Here is a 17441-nt window from a genome sequence, read left to right on the forward strand (position 1 = left end):
TTTCGCTAAAATCTATAAAATCGAACTCTCTCGCTTTCGCTTTCAGTGTGCGTGAAGTGATCTATGTACCTGTGAGTGTCTTTGTGTGTGTTCTGTGTATCTATGTGTGCGAATGTGCGCCGTGCGCTGTGCGCTGTGACATACAAGATACAAGTTAGTTCATTGAAACCAGACAAAACTGATGCACTCTCCGCTCTCTCCGCTCTTAAACAAACACAAGGAGTTAACGTTATCGTTGACAGTAGTAGTAGACGACAGTAGACAATAGACGTTTGAGTTAGACATAAATTACAGATATTAATGCACATGTACTTAAACTAAAATGTTTCTTATGAATACACGGATCGATCAGAGATCAAAGATCAGAGATCAGATCAGTTGATCGGGCGGGCGGGCAGGCAAGGCCAGGCGTTGCTTTTGCGGCTTATGCCTTGCTGCCGCCGGCTGCCTCCTGCCTGCTGGACGGCTCTTCACTTCAATGCGGGGGCAATGCTCATCTCTCACTCATAGCTATGAGTCTTGAGTCTGCCTAGAATGTTACTACTAAAACTGATCGACGACTGACTACGCTTAGAGTCTGGGAACTTAGGACTACAAACTAACACACGGATACGTACAACACACGGGGTTCGACTATTAAATGCAGAGCTGAATATATGGGTGACGGGGGGGACTGGTGCACACTGATCGGGATAACAATTACGCTTTAACGGATTACATAAAATCGTTTACTATGAATACTAGTTTCATTGCTTCCACTTTCACTTCCACTTTCATTTCCATTTCCTCAACTCATTCCTGCTTCAGTCGCTTCGCCTCGTTGCCAACATCCCCGCCACTGACCGAGCTGGGAGTATTCTGCTGCTGCTCCGTTTCGCTGGTTATGTACGCAAACTGGCACTCGAATTCAAAGTCCATCTCTTTCTTCTGGGGAACATTGGTACGATTAGTGAATCGGGAGTGATATGAGTTATGCCAAGGAATCTTACCATGCGCTCACAAATAACTGCAATGGCCGTCTTCTGCTGCGCCTCGGCTATCTTGTGCTCCACCAGATAGAACATGTACTCGTCGAACAGAAGTCTTATCAGGTGGAAGCTGCCAAAGCTTGAGGCCGAGCGCAGCGTCAAGTCCCGAATGATCATCGAGCTGTAGAAGCTCCACTTGAGCAGGAATTGGCGGGCGGCACGCGCATATGTTGGCTTGCCCGTATACTCCTCCATGGCTGACTCGACCACGAGCTGCAGCCAGCTGGCCCACTGCTCCAGCGAGCTCTGTTGCTGCAGTGCGGCCTTGAAGTCGCTCTCCAATCTCTGCACCACAGACGGAGCACACTGACTCACCCAGGCGGCTTGTTCCTGCATGGACAGGAGAGAGTTCGCTGTTCAGTCTCCAATAACTTTAATTTATTTGGTTGCTCGATGCTCACCTGTACATTGTGGAAATCCACGCGATTCAGATCGCTCAGCATTTGGGAGATTTGTGCTCCGTTCTGGAGCACTGCACGTGCGGCCTGCGCCAGATGATTGAGCGAGGTGTAGCGACGCAGTGTCTGGCAGAAGGCGGAGACGGAGCTGGTCTTGATCTGGGCCAACTGCTCCGGCACACCCATCATGCTCTCGCACAGCCACAGCTCCAGATTCTTGGCAAAATTACGAATGGCCTGGGTCAGGGCATTCGGTATGGAGCGCAGCACATCGGGAATAATGACATCCACTGTGTTCTGGTAAAACTGATAGTCCACCTGCATAAATATTCCATTAAATATTAATACAGGGTTCAAAGAAGAGTTCGTTCGCCCATTGCACCCACCTCTCGTACGAATTTTTGCACTTCTGCGCAGTGGCACAACAGATACAGCTTCGTCTTGCTCAAGTACTTCTCCTCCTCGCACTCCTCCAGATTGTTGTTGTCGCTGGCACGCCAGAAGTCGCGCAGCAGAAACTCCACGGTGCCAAATTCCAGATTCAGCACGGCATCCAGGAAGGACTCGCAGTGCTCACGGTACAGGGCCCTAAACGTGTCCACATCCTCCAGCGTTAGCTCAGTGCTGAAGCTGTGACTCAGCTCGATGGGCGGAAACGAGGGCAGGGCACTGCTCCCATCGCCAATGTACTAAAGAATGGAAGGGATTAGTTGTCTCCTTTCGATTTGTTCGTTTGCGTTGCTCACCTGGATGCATGCCTCGTAGGTCTCTGGCTTGAAGCTGTGCTTCTTGGACGTGCCGTTCCGCTGGCTGGTGGACCCTGCCATGCCCATGCTGCCATTGGAGCCCGCCATCTGGCCGGAGGTGCTGCTGCTGACGCTAACCAGGGCCCCGTTGCCGGAGGCTGGCCCGTAGCCGTGCATCGACTTGTTGTCCTCCATGGAGTGATGGTTCAGCAGGGAGCCAGGCTTGATGCGGATGCCATAGTAGTGGTACTTGGAGTTGCCGCGGGTACCCAGGCGACGTGTGCGCAGGCCGGAGAACACGGAGCGTATCAGCTTGCCGAAACTGGCTGCATTCACGGGCTCCAGCTTCTGCTCGTTGCAATGCTGCATGTAGTGGTTGTACAGGGTGGACCTGGGCAGGCTGACACCGTCGGCCGTCTCGTAGTTGCGTGACAACCATTTGATCTGCCGGCGACAGAGAGAGATGTCAGTATGGCAGTGATGCTGCTCGAGGGCGGAGCGTAACCAGGGAAACCCATCCATACTCTGGGATGGGACTACCTACCGTTGCCGAGGCAATCTTGTTGCTGTTGCCGAGCGCACTCTGATCCGAATCGGGTGAGGCGCCTCCGCCGCCCGTCCCGAGGCTGCCGCCGCTGGCCGAGTTGGTGGTCGTCGTCGAGGTGGGCGTCTGGGGCGTGCTCTGCGCCTCCTGGATGTAGGCAACCTCGTGCTGCAGCCCAAGGGTGGCCCAAGGGTTAGTCAATGTAGTCACAGTTGGCTCAGGTGGCTCCCACTCCCGTCCCCGCTCCCTACTCACCGTCAGGCTGTGCGGCGAGTCGCGGCCGTGCGACTGCGAGGAGCCATTCAGCAGCAGGCCCTCCTCCACGGGCACCAGGTAGGGCAGTGTCGTGGAGTGGGCCGCATTGCCCGCCGTACTGCCCCCAGCCGACGGCGTCGTCACCGCATACTGGCCCGTCGACGTGGTCGAGTAGTATGTCTGACCATTGCCCTGGTAATCGCCCACCGGGCAGAACGGATATGTCCTGTGGAACGGGATGGAAACGGAGGCGAAAACGGAAAGGTCAAGCGTTGTCATGTGCTGTGTGGGTCAACTGTGCTTCGATTTCTGCTCCCATCTTGCCCCCCGTTTTGTGGGGGGTTTGTCTCTGGGGCCTCTAATGATTTCTAACGATTTCTTACATTTGCGTCTGGCTGGAGTTGCTGTGGTACAGCTCCGAGTCCACATATTGCACCTGGTAGTTCTGCTCCTGGCCGGAAACTGAAAAGTTAACAGAGAAAATAGAGAATTAGCATGGTAATGTCTGTTTGGAGTATACTCAAAGCTGATTATTAGAACTGAGATTCCATGCCGATTGCTCGAATAGCCGGCGGCATTTAGCAAAAGACATTCAAGATTGTTGCAATGGGAAAATACCGGAACCGTTCACAGGATAATCTATAAACTTATTGAAACTAAAATGTAATTTGAGTTCGATTTTTCTATGGGTTCCATTTGAAGTTTTATTGTAAAGCTTCTCCCATTGCGCCAGAACTTATTCTTCGGCAAACAGCAACAGAAGACAATACAACGAAAGCTTTTGGTTGTGCCTATAAAAGTTGTGGGAGATCGAGACTCGCGACACAAAATTCTATGAACCAAATCCCACAAAGATAATCCTTTAACATGTGTTTGTTTGATAGCAAATAAAAGCTCTAAAACCTTAAAATATATATTTAAAGAAGAACAGTGATTTCCATTTATGGGCTGTTCAGGCCATCATCCGTAAGTTACAAGAGTGTGGGCTAGGTAATTATTTATGAATATTTGCATCAATTAGGTAATTAGATTGGGAACTCAAAAAAGACTAGAATGTGTTCGGAAACTTAATACAATGCCGGCTGGAAACTGGTAACTTAAGCTGAAAGTATAGCTTTAATTTAAAGTAAGACAACGGAAGTAATTAAATATTTCGCGTACGAACAAGCGGAGAAGAGAATTAGTTGCTGCAAATGCATACTTGTACACACGGATGTTCCCTTCTTGTGTTAAAAAGTTCCACACGTAAATACCCTAGACTTTACTTAAACTTTGAAACTTTGAACCAGAGGCTGGCAGCATAATGAAAGTATCCTTCTGACTCAATCAACGTGGAAAGTGTTTTGTGTTCTTGTTGGAATAATGCTCTCAAGATGCTCAACATTTGACTCTCGACTTTGTCTCGACTGGCCACAACCAGGCGGGCACTTGACACCTGTGCAACCTGCCGCAGACACGGATGCATCGATTGGGGGTGTAGCAGGAGGAGGAGCAGGAGGAGTATACGAGTATCTCTTGATATTTACCACCGCAATAGGACAAATTGTTGTGACGTCTGTGGTGGTGGTGGTACATGGTTGCGGTTGTGGCAGAGACACTCGCCACAGAACCCGCGCCTGTGCCTGTGCCCGTGCCTGTGCCCGTGCCCGTGCCGAGACCCACCGAGATCGAATTAGAGACGGCCGCACAGGAAGCTGCGGCTGTGGAGAATGAGGCTGAGGCGGCTGATGCTGGGGAGCCAGCAGCTGGTTCAATGGCCAAGGAGTTGCTGTAGCTGGCGCCGGCACTGGCACTGGTCGTGGCCACGAATGTCTGGTGATGGTGGTGGTGATGATGGTGATGCAGCTGCAGCTGGAGCTGGGTGGGTGGCAGTGTCGGCGGCGGCTGGGCGACAGGCAGCGGCTGCTTGCAGCGGCACTTCTCGAGGAGACTCGTGTAGTTCAGCGGCGACGCCGACTCGAGCTTGTGATGATGGTGCAGGTGGGGCTGATGGTGTTGATGGTGCTGCTGCTGCTGGTGCTGCTGCTGTTGGTGGTGGTGACGCGTCTGATAGTCAAAGCCGTACCGCGAATGCATTCGTTTGGCTGTAGAAGCTAAAGCAGCTGGCAAAATGGTTTCACTCCGATTCCGATACTCAGTTATGATCCCGGCTGGACCGCGTGGCGTCTAATTGTTACGCTTGATCTTTGGACACTTGACACAAACAGCCAGCACATGACCGGATGTGGCATTAAGGGATACGTATGCAGATGAGAACGAGCACAAGGACCGCAAGGACAAGGAGATGCTGTAAGCCGAGACGCGACCTGGTTGCTTTGGGCAACTGCCCAACAGCCCAACGGAGCCCGTGATGCCCGTAGAGACAGAGTGCCGGGCCGGAACTGTTGCCGAAAGTGAGAGCGAAAGTGAAATCTTCGACTGGCGTTGCCAACGCGTCTCGTGGGTGGGTTCAAACCGAAACCGAAGCGGGAGCAGGGAACGGGACTGGGCTGGGCTGGACTGGGATGGAAAGCTGGTTGCTGGATGGCTGGTGGCGTCGTGGAAACGGAGCAGCCAGTACGTACGAACGGTAGAATTACAACTGAATCAAAAATCAAATGTTATCCTAGCAATATGCCTTCGAAAATAATGATGAGGACAACGGCAACGACGATGGCGACGACAGCGACGGCGGCGCAGCAACGAATTAAATTACAACAACGGCGACGGCTACGGCTACGTTGGCGGATGGATGCTGCGGCAGTGGTTGGGTGGTTGCCCGGGCGCTCACTCGCTCCCTGTGGATGGGTGGGTTGCCTGGCTGCTGCCATGATCCGGCTGCTGGGGTGCTGTAGCTGCCTGTAGCAAGTAATCCAACCCCAGCGACAAACCCCCGCGAACAGGTATTATTTTTCAAGCGGTGCCGGCTAATTCCGGGCTCAAAGTCGTCTTTCTGGGATCTGCACAAGTGGTGGTCTGGCCGCTGCTCCGAGCGGGACAGGGATGGCAACACGGTCCGGCGTCAAGGCAACGCAGCTCGGCCAATCCCAGGCAGCTGCCCCCCGCCCCCCACCAGACTTCTTGGTGGTTGCTAGGATGCCTACTCTCTCGCTCTCACACCTCCACCACGCTCTCGCTCTCTCACTCTGTCTCTCTCTCACTCGCTCTCAGCAACCCCTGAGCAGGATGCTGCGGATGTGGATGTCTCCTGGCCAACCAAATCGCTTGCTGCCTGCACGGCATCATCAGCACCCCCATGCCCCTCAATCTTCCTTTCTTGGGGTGACACTCGAGGCTTGGGGGTGGCATGGGGTATGCTTTCTGGTGGAGAGGCTACCAAGGAATGATGGATGCTGTTCCGTGTGTGTGCGTGGGCAAGTGCATGGAATTTTTCCATATTTGGTTGCCGTGGTCAGGGGCACATTTTTCGGCCACTTATCCTGTTCCTGGTCCTTTCGCTCCCACCTCCCCGGTGTCACGGTTCAAGTTTGACTGTTGGACATGACATGACATATTTCAGATATTAATTTTGGCCCTCCAGTCGGCCAGCCCCCCCAGCTTGCGGCTAGCACTGCCACCCACCAAGTTGGAAGCTTTTGCCACATCCCACGCTCAACAGTAAATATTAACAGCAGCCCCTCGGGCACTACCTCTCACTCTCTCCCTGCCCAGTCGCAAAGGAGCAGCACTGTGGGACAGGTGCAGCATTGCAGGCTGGGCACTGGACTTATTCACATTCTCCTTCTACCTCGTTGCCAGTCGAGCCGAAATCTGTTGTGGGGTTTTTTAAGTGGACCACATTCTAGCCAAAACATTTTGGTTTTCAATGACTTTCGGGTTGAGTGGCAGGGAAATGGAAAGAATCAGGTGGAAAGCTTGCTTTGATAATTGACTTTTGATATGAAGTAGATTAGCACTCAACCAGATTCCGAATGAAGAGTCTGAGGCCTCAACAGCAGCTGTTGCCTTGGGCTTTCATCAGAGGCAACAGATATGCTACGAGCATTTTCGGGGGTATAATGGAGGTTTTTCTTTAAGAATGTCACAGAAATGAACTAAATTTTAATCATAAATCATTCTTAGAAATTTCAGAATGTTCTTTGGCAGATTATTTGTGGAAATTAGCGTATTCCCTAGAAGCAAATATATTGAATCCGAACTGAAACGACCAATCCCTACACAATCGCATCCGGAAGATGGGAAGATCAAAATATTTTCGTATTATCAAAAAAATGCATGAATAGTCCGTCATTCTTGCTAGTTTTGTTGGGAACTTTTACATCACAGCTCCTTCAATTTTTGCAGAAGAAAGTGCCTAAACAACATACATTTCGTGTGCATGACTTAAATTTTGCTCAGGTTTTTTACTTGTTGTTGTTGGAAATTTAAAAAAAAATCAGATAAAAATCTCGTGTCCAATTCAACCATTTTCCTATGCCATAACATAAACAACAACAAAAAGATAAGGTCGATCCTTTGAATGTCGCTGAGCCTTCCCTTCCCCTCCCTTTCAATATTGTGCCTTCGAACGGTTTATTACATTATCAACTTATCAATTTTTGAGCCATCTTTGCCACTTGTCAATTTTCCCAGTACAGACAGAGACAGCATTGGAGTGGCAGGAGCATCCAAAGCAACAAAACAAGTAGAAAAGATGAACACAAATTGCCAGGATAACGAGGATGGACAAGTGCAGGAGCACATAGACACGGTGGCAGAGGGAGAGTTGACAGGGGACTGCAGCTTATCCTGCAACATCTACTACAACATCAACAAACAATTAACCTTTCTGTCGGAGTCGGAAGGGATGAGTAGCATCATTCGATGGGGTTGGGTGGAAGGCATCAGGCATTAGCTATGAAGAGGTGGCCTTTGTAGAGCTTCCTTTGCCGTGATGTCCTTTGCGAGATAGCCTTCAATGGCATGAAATTTATGAACTGCGACTCGCATTTATTAAATGAATTTCCGCTTATCTTGATTTTCCACACACAACTTCCTCCCGTTGTCGTTTGGCACAATTAAAAGAAGACCGGCATATGCTGATTTTCCCTCACTAAAGTTGGAATCTCCCACTCCGCTTCACCCACACAACTGGCCACCCAGCCAATGATTCATTCTGCCCACTCCCAGCTTTTCCAACTGGTATGGATTCCTGTTTTGTAGTATTTTTCCTATTTTTAGTTGCTGGCGTTATTACATTTTAAGCTCAGCATCGTCTTCCGCCTCGTCGATTCGATGAGGACCTAGTAAATCCGTATCAATTGAAAAATACAATACAATATATTGTATCAAAAGGTGGACTGCCTGCCGGAACCACTCCTCAACACGAAGCGGGTATACTCTTTCCCCCTGAAACCCTCAACAGTTCACGTAGTAGTCTGAGTTGAATGGAAAAGTTTCCATGCCCCGACGATGGTCTGTCGGTCTGAGCAGAGTATTAGCTGACAGCGGGCGGTTATTAGTGAGTCGTCGACTCATCCACGTGTGGAGTGCACATCAAATCACATCACCCCCCGTCTAAGGTACATCGTTGAAGCCCTCTCAATTTGTTGTGATTACTCGGATGTTTGTCCTGTTAGGGTGGTGGTAATTTGTCCGCTAATAAAATCAAGTACCAGGGCAAACATTCGACCCTTTTCGGGGCTGTGGCTCTGATCCCGGCCGGAGATAGTTCCTCACCAAAAGTGTAACCTCGATTAATTCATTGTGCGGCACTCGAGTGGAATACAATAATTATGTGTGCAGCAGCAGCAGCAACAGCGGCCAGATATCACTCGCAGTGTGTCGCCTTCCGCCCAGCTTAGTCTGTCTGTCGGTGATTCCCAGCCCAGCTGCACTTTGCCACAAAATGTGTTCCTCTTGTTACGCTCTCGCTTCGCTTTTGTTACTTTGTTTTGCACGTGCCACGGACACAGGTAGCATGGTCCATCATCCGCCACGGGGTGGCGTACCCATCCATCCATCCAACCACCCATTCATCCTGTGACGGTCCCTGTCTATGTCTCAGTCCCTGTCCCTCTCCCTGTCCCGGTTCCTGTCCGCCCTCATCTCTGCTCGTTTCAGTTTTCAAATTAAGTCGCTTTAATTGTGATATCAAGCAAGCGTTTAAAAAGCCCCGGATTTTAAGCTGGTCCTTATTTTCATCTCACTCATCCCGCAGCTCACTCCCTTTCGCCCCACCCTCTCTCAAGGGACAGGACATGCTGATCCTGTCATTACGTTTGTTTCCAAAGCCGCGACTTTTGCTGTTTGTTGTTTCCTGTTGGTTTCCGCTTTGATGCAAGTGCAGCCATTGAAACCCAGTCCAGTCCGGTCGTCCTTCATTCGGTTTCGGTTCCGGATTCTCTTTCTGTTTCTGTTTCAGTTTTGGTTTCTGTTCGGGCATGTAACCCCGAATAAATCGGCATAAAGCAAATTTGCACGTTTTTTGCCTGCCAGACACTTTTTTGGCGCTCATTAAAACAATATGTGGCAAAATTTTTTCCGTCATTCCGTCATCAGTTTTTGCAGACATTTTGTTTGTCGGTGAGCAGCATCAGTTGATACTTTTCAGACTTATAACGATTGAAATCGTTTGCATTACGTTTGAATTGGCAATAATAATCCGTAGAAATTACGTGGAAAATCGAGGATGAGTCTATGTATGTATAAAGCAGCTACTCAAAATCTGCGTGAAACGCAGAATGATAAGCAATTATTTTATCTACTCGATTGTGGAATCATGACATTATAATTGGAATGTTAAAGAATACACTTCCCCCGTTCTCTCTCACAGAGTAGCTTAGCAGTAAAATGGTTTTAGGCCAAAGCTTCCCGCCATCACTCTCTTTTTTCTCTATTTTCCCCGCTGTCTTGTAAATTTAAATGAAAATTTTGTTACTTTCTGCATAAATTATAAATGTACCAAAATCGGCAGAACTCTGCACATATGTAAGTCCCCTGAGATCTATCTATAAGAGGGACAGACTGGGATCTAGCTTTAAATCTTTGACATGTGAATTCTAGCAAAAACATCGATGAGAATCGATCGGTTATGAGAACATTTTTCACATTAATTAGAAATTAAATCAAAACTAAAGCTAGTACGCACCCGTAACGGTGATGAATGGCGTGCCGTCATCATCCTCGGTGGCCTGCACCACGGTCACTTGGCCATTGGCCACCTGCTGGGCCAGATCGACGCCATTCTTGATGGCGCTGAGGTCCGCCATGCTGTGTATGGGTATGGAGTGGGTGATGGTGCTGCCATTGGGCTCTGTGGTGGTGATGGTGCCGCCGATGTCGCTGCTGTTGCTGTTGACCACATGCCCATGGATATGGGTGTGGGCCTCGTTGCTCGAGTCGCTGGCATCCATGGGCAGGACGACGCGTATCACCTCCAGCTGCTCGGCTGCTGTGGCATTGCCCGTGACTGAGTCGTCGCCTTCGCTTAATTTCTTCTGCAGGAGCTGGCAGTTCTGACAGGAAAACAGAGTTAGTTTCAGCCAAGATTGGGCAGCTGGGCAAGGACTTACCTGCGTCATGACATCCTCCAGGGTGGCGGAGACAACAACACCATCCTCCGTGCAGAACTCGAACTGCTCGGCATGCGTGGGCGATGCGTTCACGGAGCTCGCTGTGGTGTGGTTGTTGTTGTTGGTGCTGCTGTTCTCCACCTCAACGGTCAGCACATCCTCCTGCAGCAGCTGCTGCTGTTGCTGCTGCAGCTCCTCCGCTGTCTCCGCCTGGATGGCATCCACAACGACGCCACTGGCGCTGGCACTGGCCACGGCAGAGCGCGTCGAAATGATGAACTGACGCTGGGGTGCCAGGCGCGTGGTCATTTGCTTACAGTTCTATTTATTGCTACTTTGTTTAGGTTCCTCCTTTCTTCCTTCCCTTTCGTTGCACTTTCAGTGTGAAATTCCTTTTCTTTTAAGCTCGCTCTCTCTCTTTCGTTCCTCTGTGTGGCTGTCTCTTTCGGACGTAAGGCAATGGCGGTGCGTGGGTTTATTTTATTCACTTGATTCTGTAGGTTTCCTTTCCTCTTGTGGTTGCTGCTGCTGCAAGGAAAGTGAAATTCATCAATTTGTGTGGATAATAATGCTGCCCCCAAGTAGCAGGTCCTCAAGCAAGTATCAACCCCCCTGCCCCCTACCTCCTGCACCCTTAGGAATCTATTGTTGCCTACCCCCCGCCCCTTTGCTGTGTGCTGGTGGTGGTGGGTGCTGCTTCCGCTGGGGCGTTGCTATGAAATTAAACTTTTCGCAGGTATTTTCTTCCTGCTTTGATTTCCTCGGCGGCTTTGTTCTCTGCGTAGCAGCAGCAGCAACTCCGCATCAAGAATGGTATATGAATACACACTACACACACACATATATTTGCAAGTACAGTGGAACCACCTTTGCAGGAAAGTCTCCTTTGTGTTGGTAAGGTTGCCCGCTTGGCAGGAGTTCACTGTGTGCCGTGTATATCCCTCGAACAATGGCATTTTTGGCCGCCATTTTGATTTGCCTGCAACTTTTTTGCGGCATCTTTTATCACCGATGCTGTGTAGCACACATTTGGGGGCAGCAATTTAAGGATCTCACCAAAAAACAGGAGCGTAGTCAAGTGCAAAAAGGCAAAGGAAACAGACCCAAGCATCACGACATAAAAAAAACTGAAGCAAGAAGAACGGAAGTTGGAAAATTCTCTCACAAATCTCTCACTAAGTGTGTCTCTCCTGCACCCGACAGGACTCTGTGCACGAGTGGGGCACTTACATAATCCCAAACACCTTTTGGAGACACGGCTACGACGCCTCTGGGCCAATTAAACGAGCGACAATGCCAATTGCTCGGGGCAGAACAGGCAGCACATAGATTGCCTTGAATCAATGATGGATTCAAGCGTGTAATACACATTTCACTCTGCCATGAAACGAATGTAATATCATCGTTAATTACGAGAATTCATGGCTGTTTTTGCCGACTATTCTCATGCACATTAACTGCGTATTTTCCTCAGTTTATGGATGCAAAAGTTAATCAATTGTCGCTCTGGCTCTGGTTCACTTTTCTCTGATTTAATTATGTTTTTCTCAATGACAGAAATGGCCTTTTAATTGCTCGACGACGGTATTGGCTTACATTTTCACACTTCTTGCTGCACTCTTGCGCTGGGGCCACTTGCTCCCATGCACTTGTTCTCAGGGCAACCGGCTCAAAGTAAATAAGTCTGGGAGGGTATGCCGCTGGCAACGTCAACGTCAAGCGTCCATCCCGAAAGGGTATTCCCATGAGCTAGACGGGAAGCTCGGCGGGAGTTGGGAGCAGTGGGGATGCAATAGGGTTGGTTGGTGGGAGCACGGACAGGACAAACGGCCCGGCATACGTCACGTAGTTTGGAGTCGAGCTCAAAAAGTTGTTGTTTATAAACAATAAACGAAGTCCGGGAATCGCTGGAGTTCTTTATAGCGGCAGTCGGGGGTGGCAGGCTAATGCGTTGTTCCGCCCCGGGACGGAAATGCAAAAGTGGCCGGGGGGGGGGTCTGGTCTTTCAGTGCACAAATCAAACGGCGTGCGAGTCGAAGCTCATAAATTTGACGCGTGAAAAGTGCAGCTTTTCGAGGGAAGTTTTCCAGTCACGACACCCCCACACAGACACACACACACACACACATTGTTTACACCTGTACACACACACATGCAGAGACAAAGGCACTGTGCACACACAGATACACCTGTAAAATAAATCACTAAGGACGCGCAATGGCAAATTATTGATCAAATAACTTCCTCTTTTTTTTGTTGTTGAGATTTTTTTCCGTTCTTGGGGATTTCCATTTTGTATACCTTCGAATAGAGTTCCGCTTTGAGAGCTCCGGGCTTGGGCTTTAACGCTGCCACATTAACGAGTTGTGTTATGTGGAAAATATTCTATTGTTTTTCTAGTGCGATTGCCAGCGGCTGCGGTATTCAACCCGATTGCTGCGCTTTGTTTGAGCGTGTAAATGCAACTACAACATGGGGAAAAGTTTTTCCCTCAACTGGCCAAGAGCCAGGGCCAGCAAAGGCAGCAGCAGCAGCAGCCAGTGCCAGTGCCAGAGCCAGTGCCAGAGCATTGGCAATGACAATGCCATAGGGGGTTGATAGTTTTGGTAATAGGGAATCGGTCAGAACGTCAGAGCGAGATGGAAATTCATTTAAATTTTGTGATGGAATAATGGACCCTGAAATGAGGCGGTTTACGAACACAATCCACATGGCACACATGGCTGGTCGGCTCCACAAGGAGAACAAGAGAGCAATAGATCCGAATGCTAGAAAACTGAAATGAAAGGACGAATGGCAGGAGTGTGACTGTGTTTGCGTGTGTAGCTTGAAGTGGGTGCATGCATAGTTGGCTGCATTTCGGGACATGGCATTGACCCCTTTTTTGGAATGTCCACCTACCCCCGAGCCGGGCCACGGATCTCGGAGGAGGCAGCTCCGATGGCAGCTGCGTTGGCATAGGAACAGGGAGGCGGAAGCTCACAGACCGTGACGCTTTCTTTGCATGTTTCATATTCAGCAGCTCCAGGTGGATGGAATCCTTTGGCAGGACGTGGCACATGTCACATCTGCTGAATGACTGCAAGGCCGTGCCATATGCCTGGCATGCAGTTGATGGATATTTGAAAAATTCCCTTCCCGTGCGTCTTAAAGCTATTGCGCATTCAAGATAGTTATCCTTCGAGAGGATTCAATTGGCAGCTAATTGGAAGTTGGATGCATCGGCATGTTCCAGCAGACACGAAATGATGGTTAATAGCCAAGTTTATGTTTCCAAGCAGAAATATTAAAATATTACCATGAAAAACTAAGTTATTTAAGTATATTTAAGCCTATCTCTAACCAAAACATTGGCGAAAATGTGAAATAAAATGATTTGTTCAAGAAATGATCGATAAGACTAATAAATGATCGCTTGGTAAATTTTTCTCGTAGCGAGTGGTCTCTGATTCCATTGTTCTGATCAACTAAATATGTACATCGGTTTGCTTATGGGATACTTGTGCAGAGTATAATGGAAATATTAGCCGATTCGATGAATTTTGACTTGGAAAAGATCTGCAGCTACCAAAGGAAGGAATTAAATACGACGCTTGACGCTTGTTCTTTTAGATTTTGTAAACGAGTAAAACGTATTCTATAGCTCTATAGATTGGTGAAACAATAACCATTAAGCCTCTCTATTATACGAGTAGTTACTTGATTACTTCCTTAAAATAAACCAATTTATATGTATCGAGCGTACTTATTATATATGTATAAGAACTTTAAAACATGGGAAATTAACATTTTCGACAGCAAACTGAATATTATAATTATCCAATTCTGCACTGAAAGCCTGCCGTTCCTCTTGTTATAAATATTGTTTGTAACTTGGTAATTTAAGTAAAATGTAAAATAATAATTGTAACTGCCAGAGTTAAGCTTCCCAAAGCTAAAGCTTGCCTCGAAACCATTTTTTCTCTCTGAACTTTAAGCTGGTTATAGCTCGAATTAATGGTGGAAATATGTATGTACATAGGATTGATTTTTAAGAATTCTATTAGCTTCATTCTACATTTTTTGGTCCGAAAATTTAACATGAATTTCACAAGCAAAATTCTTTCATTTATGATGTTCCCATAACATCTGATGAACAAATTGACAGCGACATTTATGAGAATGGACGCCCGTCCGTCCACTCATCGAATGAATATGATGACGACGCTGACATGGGAATGTAATAAGGCGGGCGTTCGCTTGGCGTGCGGCAAGCACCGCACTTTCCCCCCTACTCTCTTGGTTTTCCTTTTTTGGTGCTGGAGGAAGGGGGAGCGGGACAGAGTCAGTCAAGCAGGACGAGGCAGTGCGAGGCAACAAAGCGGAAATGCACACTGAGATGCCGGGCTTACACCTGGCGGCCAAACGCGGTGTAATGTGCAACCGGCCATGGCCATGGCTGTGGCTGCGGCAGTGGCAGCGGCAGCGGCGCACACGCCACATGGATAAGGACACGAATGCGAGGGCGAGGGTGAGGGCGGGTGTGCGGTGGCACATGTGCGTACCGTACCGCCCCTGGCAGGGTGGGTTCTTGGCTGCTGCTGCTCGACCACGACCACGACCAGGACTCGACTTAATTGTCTCTAAATGGCTGAGAGTCTGCGACCTGTGAGCTGCGAGCTGGGAAAAAGCGTGTAAATGAAAATGCGGAAAAACCGCTGGCTGTCTGATTGGATGGGTGGGATGGCTGGCTAATTTTCTCATTTTCTCCATCAATGGAAATTCGTTGAATTCCCCCGTCGTGCGCTCAAAAAGCTACGAAATGAGAAAAGTTGTGCTCGCTTTTGATCTTTTATTTTGCGGCACTCGAAAGTTTTTCTTTATAATTACGTAGGGGGCATGGTGAAATGCGCCAGGTGAGGGACGGGACGGGACACACGGATTCCTTCTAGAACTCACCATTATGTCGTGGTAAGTATCCAAAAGAGTATCCCGGAGCTCTGCTCCAGTTTCCAGGTACATCCAAATGTTCCTCCGAATGGGGCGATCCTTCACTTGCGACTCCTGGGATTCCTATAGGAATTTTTCTTTTCTTCGGGGTTTCTTGGTTCCTTTGGGGTTCCGCGCAGTTGGAGAATGTGGAAAATTGTATTACGGTGCAGAAATGAGACCGGAAGGAAGTGGCCCGAACAGCGACGTAACCGTAACTTGTTGTGTTTGCGTTTTTCGTTGCCTGGCAACAGGCAGCACCAGCACCAACAACAACAACAAACAGTGCTCGGCCACGGCTGCTGACATGTTTCTGGCCCCCAAAAGGCCGAATCACGCTCTCCAATCGCCGGGGTGGTCAATCGCTGGCCAGGTCAGTCACCGCTGGGGTGGCTACTCTAAAACTAGTTATTGCACGGGTTCTTATTACCTAATTACTAAATTAAACATTTTGCACGAGTTTTGTTGGGAAAAACAAAAAAAAACGAAGTCAAAACAAAATCATATGGCGCATGTGACCGTATGTGACTGGGCGCCAAAATACCAACAAAATAGCACCAAAAGTGTTGTATTTTCAGTGTGACAGTAAGCTGAAGAAACAAAAACGCCAACGAACGGATGTACAAATGTTGCAGCAACATGGAAATTCCAAATTCGCAGCATTCAGTGCTGGTAAACGGTGCACAGGCCATTCTCCTGGATACGTTGACACACAGCACTTTGGCGGTTGATTTGAAAAAACTCCACTTAAAATAAACCTCGGAGACTAAACCATCGACTCAGCCTTGAATTTATCAGATTTGTTCATTATAATTCCTAACGCAGCCGCACAGCTTAGATTCCTTTTATTTCTACCCAAATTAAATTTTTAGTTTAATTTATACCACAAATTTCTTTGTTTTGTAAATTATTTTCGATTATGCTGTCTTTGGGGTCCGTTAAATTGTTGGCACTGGGCACGGCGGGTGCCCTCTTCCTTGGTTACTGTTTCTACTTTGATCGGAGACGCACATCGGCGCCCGACTACAAGAAGAAAGTCTTCCAGAGGCGCCAGCGGGAGGCGATGGCCGCCAAGCGGCGAATTAGGTTCAGAAACGAAGCACAACGGACCGGAGCAGGCGGCGACGTGGACGATGACCAGCTGGAGATGCAGACGCGCTTCCTGCACGAGGTGCAGCGGGGCGAGCTGCTCATCAAGGAGGGTCGCGTGGACGAGGGCCTCACGCACCTGTGCACCGCCATAAACCTGTGCGCCAACCCGGGCGCCCTCCTGGAGATGCTCGAGGCCAATCTGCCGGAAGCGCTCTTCCGTCCGCTGATGATGCGTCTGTCCGAGATGAATCAGCGCGAAAGCAGCAGCGAATCCACCAGTGAGACGGAGTCCACCGATCAGCTCAGCAGCAGCAGTGCCACCACCAGCCAGCCCTTAGCCCTAGAGCCCCAGTGGCACTGACTGCCGCTGAGTGAGTGGCAGAAACTGTGCGGAAACACACGGAGCTATTGCAGCCTGGGATTTTGAAAGGTTTTCCTTGGTGTCGCTGGAAAATGCAAAAACTTTCGCTCTCTCTCAACCTGTTGGATTGGCTCTAGACTGGGAGGAGGACTTGTGAGTCGGGAAAGGTAAGGTGTAATAATCGTAGTTCTTACCAATTCCAATTCCCAATTTCAATTGCCATCCGATGCATCATCAAAGCGGGCTGTCAGCAGCAGGCAGGCCCAAGCACAAGCACCACCATGGGCACGCGTTTCCACAATGTTTTGAAAATGTGACTGGGGGAGACGAAAGAGGCAACCGGCAGAAGCACGTTTTGTCGTTGTTTCTGTTACGCGGTGAGGTGCGATGGCAGCGTTGCTGCGAGTCAATGGCAGCCTTTCATGGTGTTGGCTCTTGCCGCCCACATACAGCAGTTGGGATGTAAGCAACACACAGGCACACAGACACACTGGGGACTGGATTCATACACATATTTGCATGTCTTTATGTACATCTTGGGGCAGCTGTTGCAACG

At 49.0% G+C, this 17441-nt stretch overlaps 3 protein-coding genes across 12 annotated transcripts in view; 2 read left to right on the top strand and 1 right to left on the bottom strand.

The window, feature by feature from the left end:
* On the bottom strand, positions 1-15942 carry LOC117898320 (DNA-binding protein RFX2). Of its 8 annotated transcripts, XM_034807635.1 has the most exons (11): positions 15403-15939; positions 10465-10992; positions 10041-10407; positions 3355-3433; positions 2972-3197; positions 2717-2884; positions 2173-2616; positions 1813-2115; positions 1430-1744; positions 990-1358; positions 1-927 (listed from the first exon to the last, which is right to left on the bottom strand). In XM_034807635.1, exons 2-11 carry the CDS (start codon positions 10771-10773, stop codon positions 793-795), a joined length of 2715 nt encoding a protein of 904 aa, XP_034663526.1. In that variant the 5' UTR covers positions 10774-10992; positions 15403-15939; the 3' UTR covers positions 1-792. The 8 variants fall into 8 exon arrangements, with proteins under 8 accessions (XP_034663526.1, XP_034663524.1, XP_034663523.1 ...); XM_034807633.1 differs by having other exon boundaries at positions 2717-3197; positions 10041-10398; positions 15403-15941; XM_034807632.1 differs by having other exon boundaries at positions 1-924; positions 2717-3197; positions 15403-15941.
* LOC117898323 (transcription factor cwo) overlaps positions 15697-17441 on the top strand; it is a 19044-nt gene continuing 17299 nt past the window's right edge. For 2 of the 3 annotated variants that reach the window (XM_034807643.1, XM_034807645.1), the window contains exon 1: positions 15697-15717. The gene's annotated coding sequence lies outside the window, so the exon portion shown is untranslated. Of the gene's footprint in view, positions 15718-16384; positions 16469-17441 lie in introns of those variants that run through there. The other variant, XM_034807646.1, reaches the window with a different exon arrangement.
* The window catches only part of LOC117898325 (mitochondrial import receptor subunit TOM20 homolog), a 1596-nt gene continuing 475 nt past the window's right edge, over positions 16321-17441 (top strand). The window contains exons 1-2 of the mRNA XM_034807649.1: positions 16321-16900; positions 16934-17052. Coding sequence (XP_034663540.1) covers positions 16352-16885 — 534 coding nt within the window. The 5' untranslated portion in view covers positions 16321-16351 and the 3' untranslated portion in view covers positions 16886-16900; positions 16934-17052. The remainder of the gene's footprint in view (positions 16901-16933; positions 17053-17441) is intronic.

Source organism: Drosophila subobscura, chromosome O, assembly GCF_008121235.1.
Source record: "Drosophila subobscura isolate 14011-0131.10 chromosome O, UCBerk_Dsub_1.0, whole genome shotgun sequence".
Lineage (NCBI taxonomy): Eukaryota > Metazoa > Arthropoda > Insecta > Diptera > Drosophilidae > Drosophila > Drosophila subobscura.

What these genes read in the sequence shown, in the direction of transcription:
- LOC117898320 (XM_034807630.1), bottom strand. Translation starts at nt 10,773, where the DNA reads ATGACCACGCGCCTGGCACCCCAGCGTCAGTTCATCATTTCGACGCGC. An exon ending in CCTACGAGGCATGCATCCAG is followed by an intron (nt 2,116 to 2,172) that starts GTGAGCAACGCA and finishes TCCATTCTTTAG; the next exon opens with TACATTGGCGATGGGAGCAG. An exon ending in TGGATTTCCACAATGTACAG is followed by an intron (nt 1,359 to 1,429) that starts GTGAGCATCGAG and finishes CTGTCCATGCAG; the next exon opens with GAACAAGCCGCCTGGGTGAG.